General features: G+C 43.8%; 1 protein-coding gene across 1 annotated transcript in view; it reads right to left on the bottom strand.

The window, feature by feature from the left end:
* Positions 1-378: 378 nt before the first annotated feature.
* LOC138774246 (uncharacterized) overlaps positions 379-22,489 on the bottom strand; it is a 75,994-nt gene continuing 53,883 nt past the window's right edge. Inside the window, exon 5 of the mRNA XM_069954955.1 lies at positions 379-3,222. Within this exon, the coding sequence (XP_069811056.1) occupies positions 3,094-3,222 (129 nt within the window). The 3' untranslated portion in view covers positions 379-3,093. The remainder of the gene's footprint in view (positions 3,223-22,489) is intronic.

Below are 22,489 nucleotides of genomic sequence, written 5' to 3'. Positions count from 1 at the left end.
TTGGATATATGAAAGGTAACAAAGTAACAGTTTTATCAGTTTGGAACATGAATTACAGTGGCCATGTCTGAACTTCAATACTGCATACAGCCTGAGGACAGGGGTGGTGCTGTTTTTGGATGTAAGTAGCCCTGATGGTTAAAACCTGGACAAGTCCCTTTTGTCTTAATGTTCCTCAGTCTGGGGCACTCCAGCTGTTGCAAATCTATGACTTTCAGCATGCCCAGACAGTCTTGGACTATCAGGACATGCTGAGAGTTGTAGTTTTGCAACAGCTCTCCATGTTACGACGGCTTGTTTTAGATCCCCCACCCATGTAATTATGGGACTTGTAGGACATATTGGGTAGAGACCGGAGGCAAGAAAACAAGGCGTTGGTTGGACTGGTTGTCTTTGCACTTTATTGAAGCCTTTCAGACAGAAGAAGTGGTTACCTATGGGTTTTAGTAGCTGTTGTTACACTAGAAAAGCTCTTATAAGTAAAAACATCAACACACCTGTCTTACAAAAATATGTGTACAAAAATAATTTTGCAACTATGAAAGTGTGCATGTCATGAGTCGTCCACAGACTATCCAAAAGACCCACCGACGCAAGGATTTCACCACTGATGCTTTAAAAGGAGGAGTCAACCATTACCTGTTTAGTACACATCCAGTCCACTGGCCTATCAGATGAACAATTTAGCCTCTTGGATGCACGTTTGGTCTATTTGAACATCTGGCCCCTAAAAATGTGTTTGTCATGGGCTATGTACATAAGTGGTAATTAGAAGATGCATAAACTTAACCGCAGGCAAGTTATTTTCGGGTCCCCACCTGTTCAGGCCACAAAATGCCTGCAGGAAAATTCTCGCAAATTAAGTTGCACCTTGTATTCTATTGGCAGGGGAATTGGCAGATCCAATTGATCAATCACAAAGATCATATTTGGTCAATTGATGACATCATTATCACGATCGGTTGATTACAGGGATCATGATCATGTCTGGTAGAGATGAGCACAATTCAAGTAAGTCCGATCGTTCGGCATTTGAATACCGGTGCCTAGAGGCAGCCCTAGAAAGTCTGGGATACATGGATACAGCTGTTGGCCACAACCACATAACATCATTCTTGGCCGTCTAATGGCCATTCTTTTGGACGGCCGTCATTTTGCCACCAAAATGCAGCTATTGTATACAAATTAAATAGCGTATTTGGTACCAAAATTACAAGTCCTCCAAAAGAAGTCATTGTGTGGTCATGGTCATAGGCTGTTTTCCTGGACTTCTAGGGCTGCATCCAACTTTAGTGAGTGGTTTACAATCTATCTAATCTCTGTAGATTGTCTGATCGCCCCAAAGCTGGATAAGTTGCATTTTGACCCAACAACCTATTACTTTCAATGGGATTGTGAGTATTTGGCAGATGTCCCCCTCCCCCCCCAACTCGCCAATTTTACATGAGCCTCCAGTATGGGGACTGCACGCTATAGCTAGGCATATACAAGTAGATGAGGAGCCAATAAGAGCCAAAGGGGTCTGGTCAAACAAAACACATTTCAAGGTCCATTTCAGAGCTACCTTGCAAACACTTTGCTGTACATATTCTGTAATGATTTCATGGCTCATGCTTCATTACCTCCAGAGCTACACTCCGAATTCTGCTGTTGATTTCCTATTAGCTTTCTGCTTGACCCATTAAAAATATTTATTACCTAAATGGAAAAAGTCTGATTACTAGAATTGAGGTCCTGAGCCCCCTGTTCCAAACATGTTGTAATGACACTGTGATCAACCATGAACACTAATGCTCCATTTGGACCTTACAGAACTGATGACAACAGCAGATGACCATGCTCAACAATCTCCCTCAGTCTCATAAATACTGAAGGGAGCAGGACCACATTCAACTCCTCTGGAACAGGATGGTCAGGATCAACATTCTGGTGAAGACTCCAGCAATCATTAATTGATAACCTATCCTATGACTAGGAGGTGAATATTTTTGTATGATAACCTTTTCAATGTTTCCCTTTCCTGTTTTACTCTGTGTACAGAATGTTCCCTGATGTAGTGCATTGCATTCTGAGAGTTGTGCGAATGCATTATGATGCCAATTCCCAATAGGTCCACCTCTGTCCCCAATCTGCCAAGAGATGTTTAGACATTTTTTTTATATAAAGTTACACTTTACTCAAAAAACTGCTAAAACAGAAGCAGTACCACGAAATGTCCTCAGGGTGGCTTCTATGGAATTTTCCTGGGGTTAATGCCATGATCTTTACTATTGAGGTCAACTGGGAGAAATGACAATACCATGGCATATCGTATCAAATTCATCATATAAAATTATGAAAAGTTACCATTTTAGGACAATGAACTGATGAAAAAAATGGGCAGATGTAAATTTTGGTAGCACTTCCAAGTCACTAAGAATTGCCCAAGCAGCCTAGACCGTCAATCAAGTAGAACTGTCTAACAGGCTTTTCCGATGGTGTAGTCTTCTCTAAGAACGCTGCCTTGGCTTACCATTTGGCCAAAGAGTCCTTATACATCCTTTTACATTATAGCATTATCCTAAAGGATAAAGAAAACATACAGTCTCTTTATAACATACAAAGGCCACAGACAGGTGATGGGGCAGGTCTGCCATCTTAGGTCATGGCCTGCAGAATTGTCCCGTCAGCAACAACAACAATAAAGCACAGTCCTTTGGAACAAAACAATCTTCCATACGTCCGGCTGGCACACATACAGACATCAACACTTCCAAGACAATGGACGGGAACTGCCATGGTCCTTAGTCACTGACATCTTCATCCTTCAAGTCCAAGAACTAAATGACTATCATGGGCCCTACTCTACTCAAGGTATAAAGCTTCTTCTACCACATGCTGCCACTTAGCCATAGACATCCAATATGTTCTCCTTCTGAATGCCACTGAAGTCCTAGATGATGCTACAATGGTGCTGGTACGGACTAGGAGCACAGCGCCGAATCTCTTGAATATGAAAAAAATATATATTGCTTTGTTTAGTAACAGGTTGTGCTGCAGAAGGCTGGTGTACGAGTGAGTGTCCTGAGATTATCGTCTTCCGGAGTGTTCTTTTTAATAGGCACATGACGGTTCTTCCACAGCAACTATTGGGCTGATAGGCTTTACGGTGCTAAGTGAACGGAATGCAAATATTGCCGGGTCATAAACGAAATGTGGAGGTTGTCGGCCACCATTGAAACTCTGAAAATAAAGAAGAAACAGAAGATTAATGGAAATGTGAACAGAACATTGCACTATACACTATATACATTAAAGAGTAACATTAAAGGGACTTTGTCACCTCCAACCCACCCTCCTCAAAACCCTAAACTAAAGTCATGTATAAGTAGGATAAAGGATGCTGATTCCAAATCTGTAATGTGTAGCTTTCTATTCCTTTGCATTACATCGTTGTAAGCCTACAAAATGGGCATGTTGATGCATAAAGAGGACTACTTAACTCCAGAATATAATGGCAGGGACTACTTAGACTCCTTCATTTGTGGCCTTACAGCAAAGGAATGCAAGAACATAGAAAGGTAAAAATTGCAGATATAGAATCAGCTACTGATATATAATCTACTTATAACCTAAGTTTAGCGGGTGTTTTGGATCTGAAGAGGATGATCTATGTTGAACACAGCATTGAAAATTTTGCAATCTAAGCAAATCTTGTTACCTTATCAATATTTTAAACATTGAACACTGTTGAAACTTATGTTGAACATTGACTCTACTTTATCCAAATAAAAATTGAGAATGGATTTGTAATTTCCTGTAGACCACTAAGTTTATGGCCTTTCTTGCATTTAACCATCTATCCCAATGGCTAAAATGGGTCTCCTTTGGTTAAAAACCATACCGTTATGTCTCTACCCTGTTGGTTAGCTGCTGTTGAAAGGCCACAACCCCCATTATGCCCTGGAAGCCAAAGGCATTACATAAATTTGTCATTAAAATCAGTGGTGATCTGTAGTGAATATAATGTTAGGGTGCCTTCACACCTACCGTATTGCAGTAGAAAATCCGCTGCGGATCCGCAGCAGATCCGCAGCAGATTTAACTAAATGAATGAACACAGCATTAAATACGCACTGTCAAATCCGCTGCGGATCCGCAGCAGATTTGTAAGTGCGGATTTAGTGCTGTGGTCATTCATTTAGTTAAATCCGCTGTGGATCCGCAGCGGATTTTCTGCTGCAATACGGTAGGTGTGAAGGCACCCTTAAAGTTTTTAGGATCGGAGCCTTGACAAAATGTCTAGTATACTTACCCTATTTCCAATCTTGAGCATGATATTTACATTGACCATCGCAGCACTGTATCTCAAGGAAGATTTGGAAGTTTACAAGTGAAAAATATCTTCAGTGCTCTACAGTATGCAGTCCTGTTCCCCTTCATTTTGTGGATTAGCGGCTCCAAATCATGGAACCCCACCAAAGTATTTCCTGACAAATCTTTATGGATTTTCAGATGGGAATGAAATTACTTTTTAGAATGCCGAATCAGTCAGTAAAGATTTTTTTTTTATTTTTTAGTTTAAGACTTTTGCTCTATTGGGCCTTTTGTCCTCAAGGCTGAAGTAACCTATTGAATCTCCAATAGATAGGACCCATATGGTTAGGTCTACATTATCATTGCCAAACCTTGGCTCTCAAACGGGTGTGAAGCTACTACTTCCATAATGCCCTGACAGCATTTGGCCTTTAGGACTTTCCCTCAGTTGATCCTACCATCCTCATGAGTGAAGTAAACCACTGGAGCTCCAATGGATATGATCCATATAGATAGGTCAACATCTAATTTCCTAAAACAGTCTTTCCCAATCTGTGGCTCTCAATTTGGAGGAAGTTTTAATTTTTTAGCATCTGGAGAGCTACAGGTTGCGTACACCGCCCTGTGCTGAATATGTAGTATACATCGGACAGATCCAGATGTTAAATCTGCAGAGACCCAAGATGCCTTTATTAGGGAGGTGGACAAGCTTCTTTGACAAATATGGATAACATATACCACTGCAAGTCCCTGGACTAATCTGTAGATCAGTTCCTGCTTTTAATAACCCAAGACATAATTGTAATTTACGGAAAATTCTTAGAAAATATAAATAAACACTTGGCTCCCGTCATGGTAGAGCTCGTCCAATATTGTGACTGCAAAGCCAAGTCCGTCGATTCACTCTGCACGCTAAAGGTTTTTCAATCTGTTCTTGGAAGTGAAGGAGATAAACTATAAAAAATTATACTAATATTCTTTTTCTTGTGTAAAAGGAAGCAAAGATTTATGGTAGAAGGAAGGAAATACTTCTGGGGGCTGTGAGTCCTGGAAAGGATTTCCAAATGTGGCCTAGACCCCATCCACCATTTAAGAGTTGTGATTTATGGACCGTTGGGTCAATATTGTATTAACTTTTCTTTCATATACTGGAGAGGGAGCGAGAAGTCCTCATATTTCATGGTGTATTTGTTCCCTAAACCCTCTGAGAAGCAATTACTGGTACACCTACCATAGAAAAAGCCCAAGGAGGTGGGAAGCCAGGCCAGGATCTGGGTGCCGGGCTTTTCCAAATACCAATCATCAAAAGTAATGGTAGGTATTGTTTATTTTGTTGTCCCCTTCAGGTTATATGAGGTTCTGCAGCACCACAGGGTGTTGTGGTAGCATTAGGTATGATGCATATTAACACTAGAGAAACACTGTCAATGGCCAAGACCAACTGGCATCAGCAGGGTGCACTGCGATCTGGCTATATGTGCTCTAAATGAGTGACCACAGTCAGTGACTGTCACTAAAGGGTGCACATAGATGAGTCAGACCTATAGATATTGCTGTGACTTCTGTTGCACCCCCCACCCCCATTTCCAGCATTTCTAGATAACTAGGACTAGAGTCCAACTAAATGTTCCACCAAAAGATCCATTGGGTTTTATTATCCCCTTAGGTACCAGGGTCTGGGCAGACACTTTATTTCCCTCTATAGTTTTAATGCTGCTGTCATGGTTAAGTCACAGTCTATGTGAATACATTGTTTTTTGGGTCACAGAGGTATCTTCCATTTGGACATGAGCCCAGACCCCATTAACTAAAGCAAGCCTTAGCGAGAGCCCGATGTGGTGCCAGTGTGTGTGGAGAATACCACCCTCGAATGCCGGACACAGAGTTGCCAAGTAACAAAGCACAAAACACTCGGCTTCTGCAGCCAAAGCAATTCTTCAGTGGAAACTATAAAGACTTGTACTGAGCGTGGCTATCCTGGATAATGTTCAATAGAAGAAATGTACAGGATAAAGCTGTGTCTCTGAGCTTCGGGTAAAGGACTTGGCAGAGGAAGAGATTGCAAAACTCCTCCACCTCCTCAGCCAGGACTGCTATACTGGAGGAAGCCTACAGCTTCTGGATCTTTACTAATACCTCAATTATCCTCTAATACTCTTGAGTTGCATCATGAATCATACTCTAGTCACATCCAAAGCTGCATTCAAAGTACTGCTGTTTTCCTGAAAGCTCTTCAACATTGTCTGTTCCTCTTTTTACCCAGGAACCTCTATAGACATAAAAAGATGTTTTGTGTGTTATGCATTTCATGATCCTGGTGTCTACTGAAATTCTGTACTCAGTTCTCCACCTGGTCATGTGCCGTGATGTATAGCTATGGTCTGCTACCCGTGGTTTTGCAATGGTTGCAAAACTACAATTTCCAGCATGTAAACTGGACCGGCCAGGTCTGGGTCCAGAAGCAAATACAGTCATTGCAAGCCAGGTCTTAGGTTACGGTTCTGCCTTTGCCGGGAGAGTTGGAGGAGAAGATCTATTAAGCTCATCGCTCAGCTATGTAGTATCTCCGCGATTATGACCTAAGATATAAGGGCAGAGTACGATGTGTGGTCCAAGGTCCTTACCCAGGATGCCGTTCAGCCTTAAATTACAGGTTCATGCTGGAACTTCAAAGACCGATGCTTCTGGCACTTAAGTCTCCTAGAGAACGGAGCTTCTATTGTTGCTCTGCCAAGTCAGTCTATGGCCTCGACTTCAAAAACAAAACAGGGATAAATGGCGGGCAATTTGCTGAGAGGATCTCCCCTCGCAGCCTGGTTACGACAAGGCCTCTGTGGATGGTGCAGGACACGCTCAACAGCAGATCTATGACTTGGATGTAGATCAATGACTTGGAGGTCCAAGCAAGTTGTAGTAGAATGCTTTACTCTCCACCCCCGCTACCTTTCTTCTTCAGCCAGACCACCATTATGCATATTTTCCCAAAAACTGGTTAGCTTTGAAATGATTGACCTTTTACAATGAGGGGTCACTGTACCCAGATGTAATCTTTTTATCATGGCAATACACCCCTAATAAGTCTCTGGAGCTACACCTAGTTTTTTACTCTATGACATCCAGATCAGCATTGCTATCTCAAATCTTGCTGCTGGTCAAGTGGTTTCAGGAGGAAGCATACTCTGGGGTACTCTTCTCCCACTTGTGTATAGACATTATAGCAATACGATGCAGAACAAAAGCCCCAATGTGCACCAACGTGCCGTGTAATATGGAAGTTCAGATAAACGTTCAAGATAATAAATATAATAAAAATGAAAGTCTGTCTGTCTGTCTGTCCCAAATAGACTTCCAAACGCCTGAACCGTTTGACCCCAAATTTGGCACACAGATACATTGGGTGCCCGAGAAGGTTTTAGCGAAGGTCCCGTCCCCGCCAGATGTACAGGAGGGGAGAGGGAGGGGAAAGAGAGGCGCCCTATAGAGATGAATGGGAAAATCTCCTCACTGCAAACACAGGTGATATAATTATCTGCAGCTGCCCAGAGAAAACGGCAGTTGGAGCCTTAGCAACCAATAGGATTACTGCTTTCATTTTCACAGGGAGCAATGGTTGCTAGGGAAGCTGCCTCACAACATCCACAGTAATAACTGGTAGACCCCCTACTCCATCTATACAGTACATGTATATACAGGACCCCCTACTCCATCTATACAGTACATGTATACAGGACCCCCTACTCCATCTGTACAGTACATGTATACAGGACCCCCTACTCCATCTATACAGTACATGTATATAATGGACCCCCTACTCCATCTATACAGGACATGTATATACAGGACCCCCTACTTCATCCATACAGTACATGTATATACAGGACCCCCTACTCCATCTATACAGTACATGTATATACAGGACCCCCTACTCCATCTATACAGTACATGTATATACAGGACCCCCTACTCCATCTATACTGTACATGTATACAGGACCCCCTACTCCATCTATACAGTACATGTATATAATGGACCCCCTACTCCATCTATACAGTACATGTATATACAGGACCCACTACTCCATCTATACAGTACATGTATATAATGGACCCCTACTCCATCTATACAGTACATGTATATACAGGACCCACTACTCCATCTATACAGTATATGTATACAGGACCCCCTACTCCATCTATACAGTATATGTATACAGGACCCCCTACTCCATCTATACAGTACATGTATACAGGACCCCCTACTCCATCTATACAGTACATGTATATACAGGACCCCCTACTCCATCTATACTGTACATGTATATACAAGGCCCCCTACTGCATCTATACAGTACATGTTTATACAGGGCACTACAGGTATACCAAACTGTGACTGGGTAACATTGCCACACCAGACCTGACCAATACCGCCATACTGTGCTGGATAACACTGTCATACCAGACCTGACCAATACCACCACACTGTGACTGGATAACACTGCCACACCACACCTGACCAATACCGCCATACTGTGACTGGATAACACTGCCATACCAGACCTGACCAATACCGCCATACTGTGACTGGATAACACTGCCATACCAGACCTGTTCAATACCACCATACTGTGACTGGATAACACTGCCACACCAGACCTGTTCAATACCACCATACTGTGACTGGATAACACTGCCATACCAGACCTGACCAATACCGCCATACTGTGACTGGATAACACTGCCATACCAGACCTGACCAATACCGCCATACTGTGACTGGATAACACTGCCAGACACTGCCATACCACACCTGACCAATACCGCCATACTGTGACTGGATAACACCACTATACCAGACATGACCAATGCCGCCACATTGCGACTGGAGAACACTGCCACACCACACCTGACCAATACCGCCATACTGTGACTGGATAACACTGCCATACCAGACCTGACCAATACCGCCATACTGTGACTGGATAACACCGCTATACCAGACCTGACCAATACAGCCATACCCCCCTCGAAAAGACACCAGATTTTCTGGCTAGTCTGAACGGGAGGGTACTGCCCCTCTGCAAGGTGCTACCCTACGCACCAGACCACGGGTGCCTAATGGTTAATACGACCCTGCAGGTATACAGGACACTACAGGTATACAGGACCCCCTACTCCATCTATACAGTACATGTATATACAGGACCCCCTACTCCATCTATACTGTACATGTTTATACAAGGCCCCCTACTGCATCTATACAGTACATGTTTATACAGGGCACTACAGGTATACCAAACTGTGACTGGGTAACATTGCCACACCAGACCTGACCAATACCGCCATACTGTGCTGGATAACACTGTCATACCAGACCTGACCAATACCCCCACACTGTGACTGGATAACACTGCCATACCAGACCTGACCAATACCACCATACTGTGACTGGATAACACTGCCACACCAGACCTGTTCAATACCGCCATACTGTGACTGGATAACACTGCCATACCAGACCTGACCAATACCGCCATACTGTGACTGGATAACACTGCCATACCAGACCTGACCAATACCGCCATACTGTGACTGGATAACACTGCCATACCAGACCTGACCAATACCGCCACACTGTGTCTGGATAACACCGCCATACCAGACCTGACCAAAACCACCATACCATGACTGGATAACACCGCCACACCAGACCTGACCAATACTACCATACTGTGACTGGGTAACACTGTCATAACACACCTGACCAATACCACCATACTATGACTGGAAAAAACTGCTATACCAGACCTGACCAATACCGCCATACTGTAACTGGATAACACTGTCATACCACACCTGACCAATACCGCTATACTGTGACTGGATAACACTGCCAGACACTGCCATACCACACCTGACCAATACCGCCATACTGTGACTGGATAACACCACTATACCAGACCTGACCAATACCGCCATACTGTAACTGGATAACACTGTCATACCACACCTGACCAATACCGCTATACTGTGACTGGATAACACTGCCAGACACTGCCATACCAGACCTGACCAATACCCCCACACTGTGACTGGATAACACTGCCACACCACACCTGACCAATACCGCCATACTGTGACTGGATAACACTGCCATACCAGACCTGACCAATACCGCCATACTGTGACTGGATAACACTGCCATACCAGACCTGTTCAATACCACCATACTGTGACTGGATAACACTGCCACACCAGACCTGTTCAATACCGCCATACTGTGACTGGATAACACTGCCATACCAGACCTGACCAATACCGCCATACTGTGACTGGATAACACTGCCATACTAGACCTGACCAATACCGCCATACTGTGACTGGATAACACTGCCATACCAGACCTGACCAATACCGCCACACTGTGACTGGATAACACTGCCATACCAGACCTGACCAATACCGCCATACTGTGACTGGATAACACTGCCATACCAGACCTGACCAATACCGCCATACTGTGACTGGATAACACTGCCATACCAGACCTGACCAAAACCACCATACCATGACTGGATAACACCGCCACACCAGACCTGACCAATACTACCATACTGTGACTGGGTAACACTGTCATAACACACCTGAGCAATACCACCATACTATGACTGGAAAAAACTGCTATACCAGACCTGACCAATACCGCTATACTGTGACTGGATAACACTGCCAGACACTGCCATACCACACCTGACCAATACCGCCATACTGTGACTGGATAACACCACTATACCAGACATGACCAATACGGCCACATTGTGACTGGAGAACACTGCCACACCACACCTGACCAATACCGCCATACTGTGACTGGATAATACTGCCATTCCAGACCTGACCAATACCGCCATACCCCCCTCGAAAAGACACCAGATTTTCTGGCAAGTCTGAACGGGAGGGTACTGCCCCTCTGCAAGGTGCTACCCTACGCACCAGACCACGAGTGCCTAATGGTAAATACGACCCTGCAGGTATACAGGACACTACAGGTATACAGGACCCCAAAACTATACACTACAGGTGGACGGGACCTCCACCAACTATATACTACAGGTATACAGGACCCCAAAACTATACCCTACAGGTATACAGGAACTCCACCAACTATATACTACAGGTATACAGCACCTTCACCAACTCTATACTACAGGTATACAGGACCCCAAAGCTATATACTACAGGTATACAGAAACTCCACCAACTATATACTACAGGTATATAGGACCCCCAAACTATACACTACAGGTATACAGGACCTCCACCAACTCTATACTACAGTTATACAGGACCCTCAAACTATGCACTACAGGTATACAGGACCCCCGAACTATATACTACAGGTATACAAGATCTCCACCAATTATACACTACAGGTATCCAGGACCCTCAAACTATAAACTACAGGTATACAAGACCTTCACCAACTATACATTACAGGTATACAGCAGCAACTATATACTACAGGTATACAGGACCCCCTAACTATACCGTACAGGTATACAGGACCTTCACCAACTGTATGCACAAGCCAAAAAGACAGAAATGGCTGCACATCGCACCCATGGCTGACACGAAAGCTTATTCAGCTACATTTAAAACCAACATCAGAAGTTAGTATATAATTTGGCCAAACCATATTGCCTCATGTACCACGTGCAGGTCTTCTGATACACATGAGTCCCTAACCAAAAAACATCACTGTGCCGGTCAGCGACCACAATCCCCGCAAAGCGTGCGCAAGCAGAGAAGGGGGGCCACGGAATGGCCCTGCAACCCCATTGTCACAGGACCAGACCCTAAAGGGCCCCCCCAGACCCCGCAGGCGCCACCGGCGGAAAAAGTGGACGCCAAGCAACACAAGTGTGAACAAGCTCTTACCTCTCTCCATTCCTCTGCAGGTAGAATGGGAGAAAACTAGGAGATCCTCCCCTTATGTACACAGGTGCTTCCTGCTAATTTGGATCACATGGGTCTTACAAAGCACGAGTGCAAGCCACAATGAAAAAAGGGACAGAATACCTAAAATATGCACAAGCCAAAAAGACAGAAATGACTGCACATCGCACCCATGGCTGACACGAAAGCTTATTCAGCTACATTTAAAACCAACATCAGAAGTTAGTATATAATTTGGCCAAACCATATTGCCTCATGTACCACGTGCAGGTCTTCTGATACACATGAGTCCCTAACCAAAAAACATCACTGTGCCGGTCAGCGACCACAATCCCCGCAAAGCGTGCGCAAGCAGAGAAGGGGGGCCACGGAATGGCCCTGCAACCCCATTGTCACAGGACCAGACCTTAAAGGGCCCCCCCAGACCCCGCAGGCGCCTTCACCAACTGTACACTGCAGGTATACAGGACCTCCCTCAACTATACACTACAGGTATACAGCCCCCCCCCAACTATACACTACAGGTACACAGGACCCCCCCAACTATACACTATAGGTATACAGCCCCCCCAACTATGCACTACAGATATGCAAGACCCCTAAAAACTATACATTGTGGGTATACAGAACCCCTCCAACTATGCACTACAGGTATACACTAATTTCACTGATTAACTTAGATGAAACAATACCTTTAGCTTTGCCTCCTGGGCACCTTAGAACAAATCTAATTAACACACTGACACTTTATACCCGGGCAGCGCCGGGTACATTTTCTAGTTAGAAATATTTTAAAAAAGATTGCAGCTTTGGGTGTGACCAGAGTATATTGCACGATCAGCACAAGGTCAGTTTTTGCAAAGTTATTCTACATAAGTAAATTATGTAAATTTAGAAATTAAAATTGCATTCAGCAGAAGGGTGCGGCGGTGTGGCATTATAGAATAATAGTAACTGCTTGCAAAATCCTAGTCAGCTCAGGTTGTAAGTAAAGTACGCAACATGATGCAACTCAGATGTGACCAACAGGGCTGCCTTCTTGCATCAGGCCTAATGTGAAGTGTATATAGGGCTGAGGTCAACAATGGGTTGCAGGGCTGCAGGTTGTGCACCACTGCCTTAGAGCTCCTATAGGGTTGCACCCAGTCCTGTATGTCAGTCCTGCCCATCTATGTACAGATGGATATACTCCTCTACAAAACAAGCCCATCAGTATTCTAATAAAACAGAGTGTCTGCTATACAGAAGGTGTGACCTTCTTCCCATCTTATTGGCTGACCATTGAGCTTAGCGTCTGGAGCCCGGTAGCTCTTGAGAGGATTCTTCCTGCCCTCCTGCACAACAAATATTGGAAAACTGCCTTATAGGAACCAAGGTGTTTACTCCATTGTGCTGCAAGATCACCTGGCAACATTTGTTCGCTTCCCATAGAGTGACCTGGATGAAAGAATTCTTCAAAATTGGGTCAGTGTCATAAACCGCTCTGGAAATGTGATAAATGTTGCCATATAGTAAAGTAAATAAGCCATCTGTAGCATTAGACATATCTGTATTGTGCTGAATAATGCATCGAGTTACTTCTTAAGCCATAAGCTCCCTACAAGTAACTTTCCCTTTTGCAATTCTTTATACCGAACCTATTATCAAAGGAAGCCAGATGTAACTGAAATCTGGAGAGCAATAAAAAGTTATTATGAGTTGAACCTTCACAATGACCTTCACTTTCCTGCATTGCAATTTGCAAGACGTGGCTTCTTCCACATCAATGAGGATTCATTGAGACCCAGAACCAGATTAGTGATTGCAGCTTTGGAAGTGACTGGAGTTTATTGACAACATGTTTCAACCGGTAATATCTAGACAGGCCCCGCTCTTAACTCACACCAAAAAAAATAAAAAATAAATGAAAAACTCAAAAAGCAGCGAGATCTGAGAGGCAGAGATGAAAGTACAGTAATACCTTTAGGATACAAGGGTGGGCCAGACGGGTGAAAGGGGTGGACACCTGCAGCTTGTTCTGCCCTTCATATGGTCAACGCATATGGCAGCAATGCAGCCGTTTTTGAGCTCCCCCCTGTATTCGGCGACAGGGGGGAGCTCCGAAGTTTTTTAGCACCAGCCCTATAAGACGATCCCTGACTTTTGAAAAGGATTTTCCTGGGTTAAAAAGTAGTTTTATACGCAGGAAAATACAGTAATTACAGATCTATGTGCAATACTTAGGTTGGCCTGTGGTGGTGCTGCAGAGAACAGCTGGTGCAAGTGTGAACAGACTGGTTGAAACCACATAATGGAAGGGTTTCCTGTGACTCCATTGACCACCATACATAGTGACCCAAGACTAAACGTCCATCAACCTATAAACTTGACTTGTTCAGAGACACTTGCTGTAAAAACAAGACATCTTGTGATCTGGTTCTCCATCTGCTTTCCTACATACGGTCTCCAGGCAGGAAACAAATACCGAATTCTGATCTGTGTAATTGTAAACAAGTGTGTCCCCTGGGTTGGTGGTAACCCATAGAGAGAGCCCGGAGCTTCAGCCGCGCTGCTCAGGAACAGCTTTTACATCAGCTAACTTCCAACTGCATTATGTAATGCTGCAATAGTCACCAGCGGTTACTGAACTCCTATGAGCTACAGTCCATGAACATGGCTGTGCCGGGGATGCTGAGCAGCTGCAGACTATATCCAGATATCAGGGGTGTGAGGAGATCATTACATCAGACAAGGATTGCTACAAGCAGACACTGAACATGCAGGGGATGAATTGGGAACTAGCAACAAAACAGCAGAATTAGGAGTAGTTGTGACTGGAGTCTATGATGCAACCCTGAAGGCTAAACTATTAACAAACCAAAGTCAAGGTAGTTCCTGTTACTTTCTTTCAGGATTTTTAGTTGCTATCTGTTTAGAAGAATCATTAGGAAGAAGGGGAAACAGAACAAAATGTCACCAAATGTCTAGCCCTTAGAACCTAACATACAGCAACCCTAAAAGCACCCCCCAGACTAGACCCCCTAAATGCAAACCCCCTACAAAATACAGACCCCAGACCTCTACATTCACAGTCCTACAGACACTGGTCCTACCCCATTTATCGCCTGCAGACCAGGCCCCTTAAAAATACAGTCTCCAGACCTCCCTATTTACAAACCAGACTAGACCACCTAAACAAATACAGACAAATCATAGACGAATACAGTTTCTCCCAAAACTAGTACAGACCAGAAACCCCACCTTCAGACCTCAGACAAGTCCCCCTTAAAGAAACCCCATAAATAAAATACAGACCCCAGACCAGGACCATTAAAAGTAGACACCAGACCCTCAGAAGAGAATAAGATCTCTTGTCTAATAACAGAACCCACAGTAGACTAACTAAACATCAAACTCAGATACTCACCTCCCCCTGCTCCTGCTGTTCTCTGTTTAACCTGAGTATGTAGCCCAGGAAATTCCATAAAGTAAGGATACCTCCCCTTTCTTTGGGAGTTTTGATGGACACTCAGGGATAATTGACAGGTATGTCTGGATATTACATATACCTTACTATGTAATGTATACCACCCTCCACCAATATTGCATTCTTGACTATTAAAAAAAAAAAAGTGACAACTCCCATGAAAGCTCTATGGTAGTAAAATTGATAGTTATGTAGGTTTTTCTAGATAGAAGTTTTTTGTTTTTAATATGGATAGACTCTTTAAGATGCCATATTGAACAGAAGGAGCCAGCTTAGTATAATCTATGACATACGTTAGTTAGTTGAGCATCTTTAATAGCTCTTAATACGCTGGATGACCCCATGTGCAGAAAGCCAAAATTCCTGAGGGTACACTTATCTCTGTGCAGGAGCTGCGCCAGGGCAGATCCACCTTTTCCGGAGTGTTTGCCTTAGATCACAGTCTATTTACCGAGCCATGGAGAATTGCACAAAACCATTTGGCACATAATAGGCTATTGTAGACTGTGCAAAACAAAAATAGAGGATTGTGACTGGCCTCCTCCCTCCTCATTCTTCTTACACGTCTTGGCTGAGTTATTTTATTATATTTGTTGGTTGACCCTGATGTCATGAGCCAGGAATGAAGACACGGATGTGAGAGCAGGCATTATATACACATCACTGTTTGCACTCTTACTACACAGAAGTTGTCGCACCTTTTAGTAAACAGGGTTGCACTTGACTTACAAGAACACACAGAAGGATTTAAATAATGGAAAATTCTTCTAAATGAAGGACCTAGCTGGGTGGTCATAAACGAAATGTGTTCAGTGGCCTATTCAATTTTGAAAACCAGGTGTTGGTTGGCAAAGGAGGGAGGTTGTTGTCCCTTGGGGTCAGTCCTAATACTATCTATTCTTTGGGAATGGTTGTCCAGAAGCAACAGTGCTATTTATTAATATGAATTTGGGAAAATAGGCAAATAGCAGAAACAGGTATATGACAAGCCATTTGCTCATCTGAATGGAAAGGAAATGTTTCATCCAGTCATAGTTTATTGTTTTGGTTGCCGGGGCAATTGGCTCACTGGAAGAAACCAGGCCAAGGGACAACCCTCCGTCCTTCCAAAGACTTTTAGAGGCTGCTGAAAAATTCTGTTCTGTTGCCTCCTGATGGCCAATTTTGGTGGTCCCATTTCATAGTGTTCTTTGGGAGGCTGCAGATTTATCCCTTTAGGGGCTTGGTACCTTCCAATGAGAAATGGTCCAAAATATTCTGTGAATGGATGAAACATATCCTTCAGGAGCGGGCAGGTGTCCCAACAATTGACAAGATATCTACTCAATATATACATATGAGAAATCATCTCTCTAAACCAGTGCTTCTTAAACTTTTTGTACTGGAGCCTTACCCAACAGACCAAGGCAATAGACTAGACCAGACTTCACCAGACTGACCAAGAGGGTGCCTGGGCCTCACCATCTGTGGTGAAAGTCCATTTAAAAGCTGGAAATTATGCTAGGGCTACCTTTCACCCATCTCCCAAGTTATATATACTAATAACGGAAGTATAAAATAAATTAATGTTGTTTAAATGGAGATTTTTGCAAACCGCAAAAGGACTGTGCAGATCATAGTTACTTTTGTGAAAACTGACTCTTTATCTGGGCTTCACCAACAACTAGGGGGCTCCTCACAGTTTGAGAAGCACTGCTCTAAACTATAGCTCTATTATAGACATAATCTTCTAGCAAAAGATAGCCAGGTCATCTCCATCTCAGAGCAGTTGGTGCCACATCAAGACAATTTTCCTTCTGTCCTCCTTGGACACTGACCCAATTCAAGCCTAGTATGACCATGAACTACCAAGATCTACAAGGTGACTAAATTCCAAAGTTGTCTTTACCCCCTGTTGACCAATGACTTTCCAGGGGTCCTGAGAAGCGTCATCAAGATCCTCCTGCTCTTTGAGAAACATCTCCATTGTTTGTTCTTGTTAAAAATAAACTGCAGAAAGCTACGGGTATTAAAACAAAAATGTAATATGTCAAAACAAGTTCCTGGCTGGAGACTCAAAGCCTCTGTTTTCTTAGGGAGTGAGAGACCACATTTCTCTCGATTGAGCAGAGACGGGAGATAAGAAGCAGGAAACCCTTGCAAAGAGTTGGCACAAGTTCCTTCTATTTCCAGATAAGAGGCGTGCAAGTATAGCAGAGCCGGTCTGTGCTCTTACTCAATGTTACACAAGTTCTGTCTGCTGTATCAGGCCACATCTTCAGCCCAAGCTCCGGCAGCAGCCATGCTGGAATATCCTTTGTTAGGGTAAAAATAGAAACAAGCATTATCACTGGGAAATAGTAGCTCAATTTTGTGCAATGTGGAAGTCAAAAAAGAAATGCAGAGATAAGTACATTGTGGAAGGTTCTGTAATAGATAAAAGGGGAGGCAAGAGCTTAACAAAACATTCACCTATAGACTGAGAGATCAAGGGTGTTCGCTTGGGAATAGCTATTTTTGCAAGTCTCCAACAATGAGACCTTCATGATGGGAAACAGAGCTTGTAGTTTGGAGTCACATAAAATGGATATTGGCCTTACTCCAATACATCTTGTTGTCCCCTGCTTGTTTATTGCCTGCCCAAGGCTTGTTTCTCTATACCAGGCACTGCAAAATCTATTACGCATTACAGAAGCTTAGTTTAGCTGTCGACAAACTTGCTGACTGTTTCTAATAGTAACAAGCATAATTGTGGCTGCAGCTCTGGAGTATAACGCTAGATGGCAGTGCATGACTTTTGTCCTGGGTGTCCTCTGAATCCATGTGTCATGTTCCACTCCCTCAGGGCCTGCACTAGACATAACATACTGTAGAATATCACTTTGGCCTGGAGTGTTTCTTTTAGTCCAGACAACACCATTGATTGAAGGGTTGTCTGTAGATTATCCTCTGACAAGTCTGCATCTTGTATGGTGCTGGCCTGTAACCTAGTGTTCCAGTGATCCCTATTTAGAGAATTAGTTGCAGATCTTGTTGCGATAAATAAAGTATGTCTGTTAATATCGTCTTCATACAATAAAGGCACAATGGTTATATGTCTCATATAGGGTATTGACTTCACACAATCCACGAACTGTGTTGACTTTAGCCCTCATTCTGATCAGTCTATTTAGTTTACTTTACCTGAGGGCTCAACCAGCTAGGCCCCGACACAGTCCATGGGAACCTCACGCTACACTCAGTTAACCAATCCCTCACAGAGCATGATAGCACTAAGAAATTACTCCAGACATTTGCTCAGGCCTTGCCTCCTCTGAAATGGACAAGCCACTCCATTGCTCTGCAAGTGAACAAACCCACTCTTGTCTCCAGTTCACCAATTCTCAGGCCCTACGTTATATAATCAAGCCTCCTGTCAGCCACCATCTCTCCAGTGGATGTCCTGCTTCCACCTTCAGTCCTCCGGAGCTCCTCAAGAGAACAAATCCATTGTGGCTTTCAAAGCACATGTCTCGAGACCCAAACTTCAGCCTCCTCTACAATGGACAAGCCACTCTGGCCTTATAACCTGCCAGTTCTCCCTATCACATGAACCCACTCTCGTCTCATGTTGACTAATCCTCAGACCACAGGCATAGGAAATCTCACAGACTATCTGCAGGTCAACTAGACTCCATAAGAAGAACATCCGCACACGCCCCTTAGCACCAATTGGCATTTTAGTGCCCTAACTTCACCTTTAGGCTCTCTACCAATGTTGAAACCACCTTTTCTTGGCTGCCACGTGAAAATTTGATCATTCTTTTTGTTGGTTACCATTACATGGCAACGGAGGCATCTCATAATACAACAAAACAGTATAACACATACACATTAGGGGAGATTTATCAAACATGGTGTAAAGTGAAACTGGCTCAGTTGCCCCAAGCAACCAATCAGATTCCACTTTTCATTCCTCACAGACTATTTGGAAAATGAAAGGTGGGATCTGATTGGCTCAGTTGCCCCTAGCAACCAGTTTCACTTTACACCATGTTTGATAAATCTCCCCCATGTTTATAAATCTCCCCCATTAGAAACTCTTGGGAATCCACACAGGCTCTTAAAGTGCAAAAAGCGAAAGAAACTAAGGTGCCGCTGATATATGCCTTTATTAAAAAAAAAGTAGTAACTAGTATAACATTGGTGCCCTAGAACTTGTAAAGCGAATGGTTAAAAGTGACATATAAACCCCTATCTATCAGTCCACAAACCTCCCACAGAGTCAGGATGCCTGAGTTTCAGTGTAGATGTGAAACTAATGGGTGTGAGATGTTGAGTACACAGAACAGCAGCAGCTGCAGAGCCGGGTGACGGCACAATATGATCTGCAGACAATGTAGCATGAGGCTGAACTCCAGCTCCTTCCATGCTGCAGCTGCCCCTACAATACATATTCATGATCTGAATCATTTAGGCCAAAGTACAAAAAAGATGAAATGAAAGAAACATTTTCTCTTCCTTTATACAGAGATGCAAAAAATTTCCATAAGAGCCAAATAACATAATGCATAAAGAAGGTGGGGGAGGGGGTCCACAGACGTCTCAGAGGTTTTTAGGCCTCATCCATAAAGAATCCTTGATCCTTACAACAAAGATGGGGAAAGGAAATGATTACTGTACATTTATACAGAGAGGTTCCTTCAAGAACAATTTAAAGGGGATGTGGAAGACTTTGCAAGTTTTTTTTTCTCGCAATGAAAGCTCCACCCTTATGTACAAGCCCGCCTCTATAAGTAACTTCAGTATGCCCCCCTTATTAAACATTACTAACTCGCTTGCTAGGGGAGGCTCCCTGCAGTTAGCTAAATTAAATGGGAGCAGTACATACAGTGCGCTTCCCCTATAGAGGGTAAACTTGGCAGGAATCCTGTCTGACTATTTTGAGAGGCTCTCTAACAGTCTGGAAAGATAGGTAGACTATTTTTGGCTAGAGTCAGACAAAACTCAGATTTACAACTTCTCCCCCACCCTACTCCTACAACCCTATCACAGCAGTCCTGCTCCCAGTCAAGATCTGCTTAAGAACATTTTAGTCCACAACAGACTATTGCTCTGCAGGCAGTAAATCTGCAGCACCTGCTGTTCTCATTCCTTGTCTGCACCTCTTTCTGTGGCATCATTCACCAAAAAGTACCATGCTGTAATCATACCTCATTTTCCCCTCTATGTCCTAATAAAGATTCAAGGAAACCTTGGATTACATAGTAATAGTAATTTGGCCTGAGAGCCTTAGAGCATTTTGCAAGACCTCCCAGCTCTCCTCCTATGCCCTTCCATGTCAGGGACCTGTAAAAGTACGAAGATCCTACTGTGGAAGTGAGCAGCTCAGCCTTATCTCCTCTCCCTGCTGACGGAGGACAGAGTGCACAGATGTAACCCAAACTGTCAACTCTCCAGGACCTCGTCCAGACATCTTCTGCCGCTGCCATGCACATGTCGCAGCCATTTTGCTTACATGGCGCTGGATGGTGTATGACCACTGCTTCCCTTTGATCCCTGAATTAAACACTTAACTGATAGCTGCTCTAGACATCTGACACTAGTACCAGCAGGTTTGCAGCCACCTGGGGAGTTAAAGAGGATGTACCACCAGGTACATCCTCTTTAATCTGAACCGACGGATCGAATGGCGCCGTCATGGGGAAGACGGTGCCACGGTCCGTTTTTCAGACCGTGGCCTGGTTCCCGTGCACGGCGCCGTTCTATGCACCGAAACCGGACGGTGCTGCCCCCAGTGGGAGGGAATTCCCTCCCCTGTATGACGCGGCTCCATTAGAATGAATGTAGCCGTGTCATAGAGGGGAGGGAATTCCCTCCTACTGGGGGCGGCTCAGCCAGCCTCCAGTGCTTGAGCACCGGCCGGTTCCGGTGCATAGAACGGCGCCGTGCACGGACCGAAAAACGGACTGCGGCACCGGCTTCCCCGTGACTGCGCCGTTCGATCCATCGGTTCAGATTAAGGAGGATGTACCTGGTGGTACATCCTCTTTAAGTGTGGAAGGAGAGTTAACTGATTCACCCCTTCCTTACTGATAGTGTTCTTTATTGATACCTTACCAACTTTATTTTTGAGTTGTGAAACTAATCTGCATTTCAATTATTTCTTATAGGAAAATTGGCTTTTATATACGAGTGATTTAGATTAAAAACATATACTCGGAATTAATTATGCTAGTAATCAAAGGTATATATATATATATATATATATATATATATATATATATATATACACTTATGATAGGGAGATGGTAATGACACCACTTCTCAATTATCTCTCAAAACTGTAAATGGAAGTCGCTGAAACTTTGGTAGGAGGCAGAGGACAGAGAATTTAACCCTGAACTGTGTTCAGTTAGGGGTGGAGTTCCCCTTTAAGTTTTCCTAATAGTAAACCCCACATACATATGATTGTCTGGATAGAATCTGTAGGCCTCAATTTGTCAAGTTTAGAAATGATTCCTAACTTCCTCCTGTGAGGTCCAAACAGTACAAGAAACTGAAGGAGTCGCTGATGGCTTCACATCAGATTTAAGCTTCTAGGACTTCGAAAACAGAGACCTCAGAAATCCTTTTTTTCTGGATCCCAGCAGTCTAGAACAATGAGCGCATTATGCTCTCTGAGACCGGTGTTATTGGAGGGCAGGGCGGATGATGGGTGAGGGTAGAGGTAATCTCCCCAAACCATCAGGGCCCCATCATGAAATATGTGCACGTCAGGGACATGTATGAGCTATGAGCTAGTGGGATGAGGTTT

Source organism: Dendropsophus ebraccatus, chromosome 15 (genome assembly GCF_027789765.1).
Source record: "Dendropsophus ebraccatus isolate aDenEbr1 chromosome 15, aDenEbr1.pat, whole genome shotgun sequence".
NCBI classification, from domain to species: domain Eukaryota; kingdom Metazoa; phylum Chordata; class Amphibia; order Anura; family Hylidae; genus Dendropsophus; species Dendropsophus ebraccatus.
Note: the sequence above shows the minus strand (reverse complement) of the source record. Positions and strands in the feature narration are given on the sequence as shown.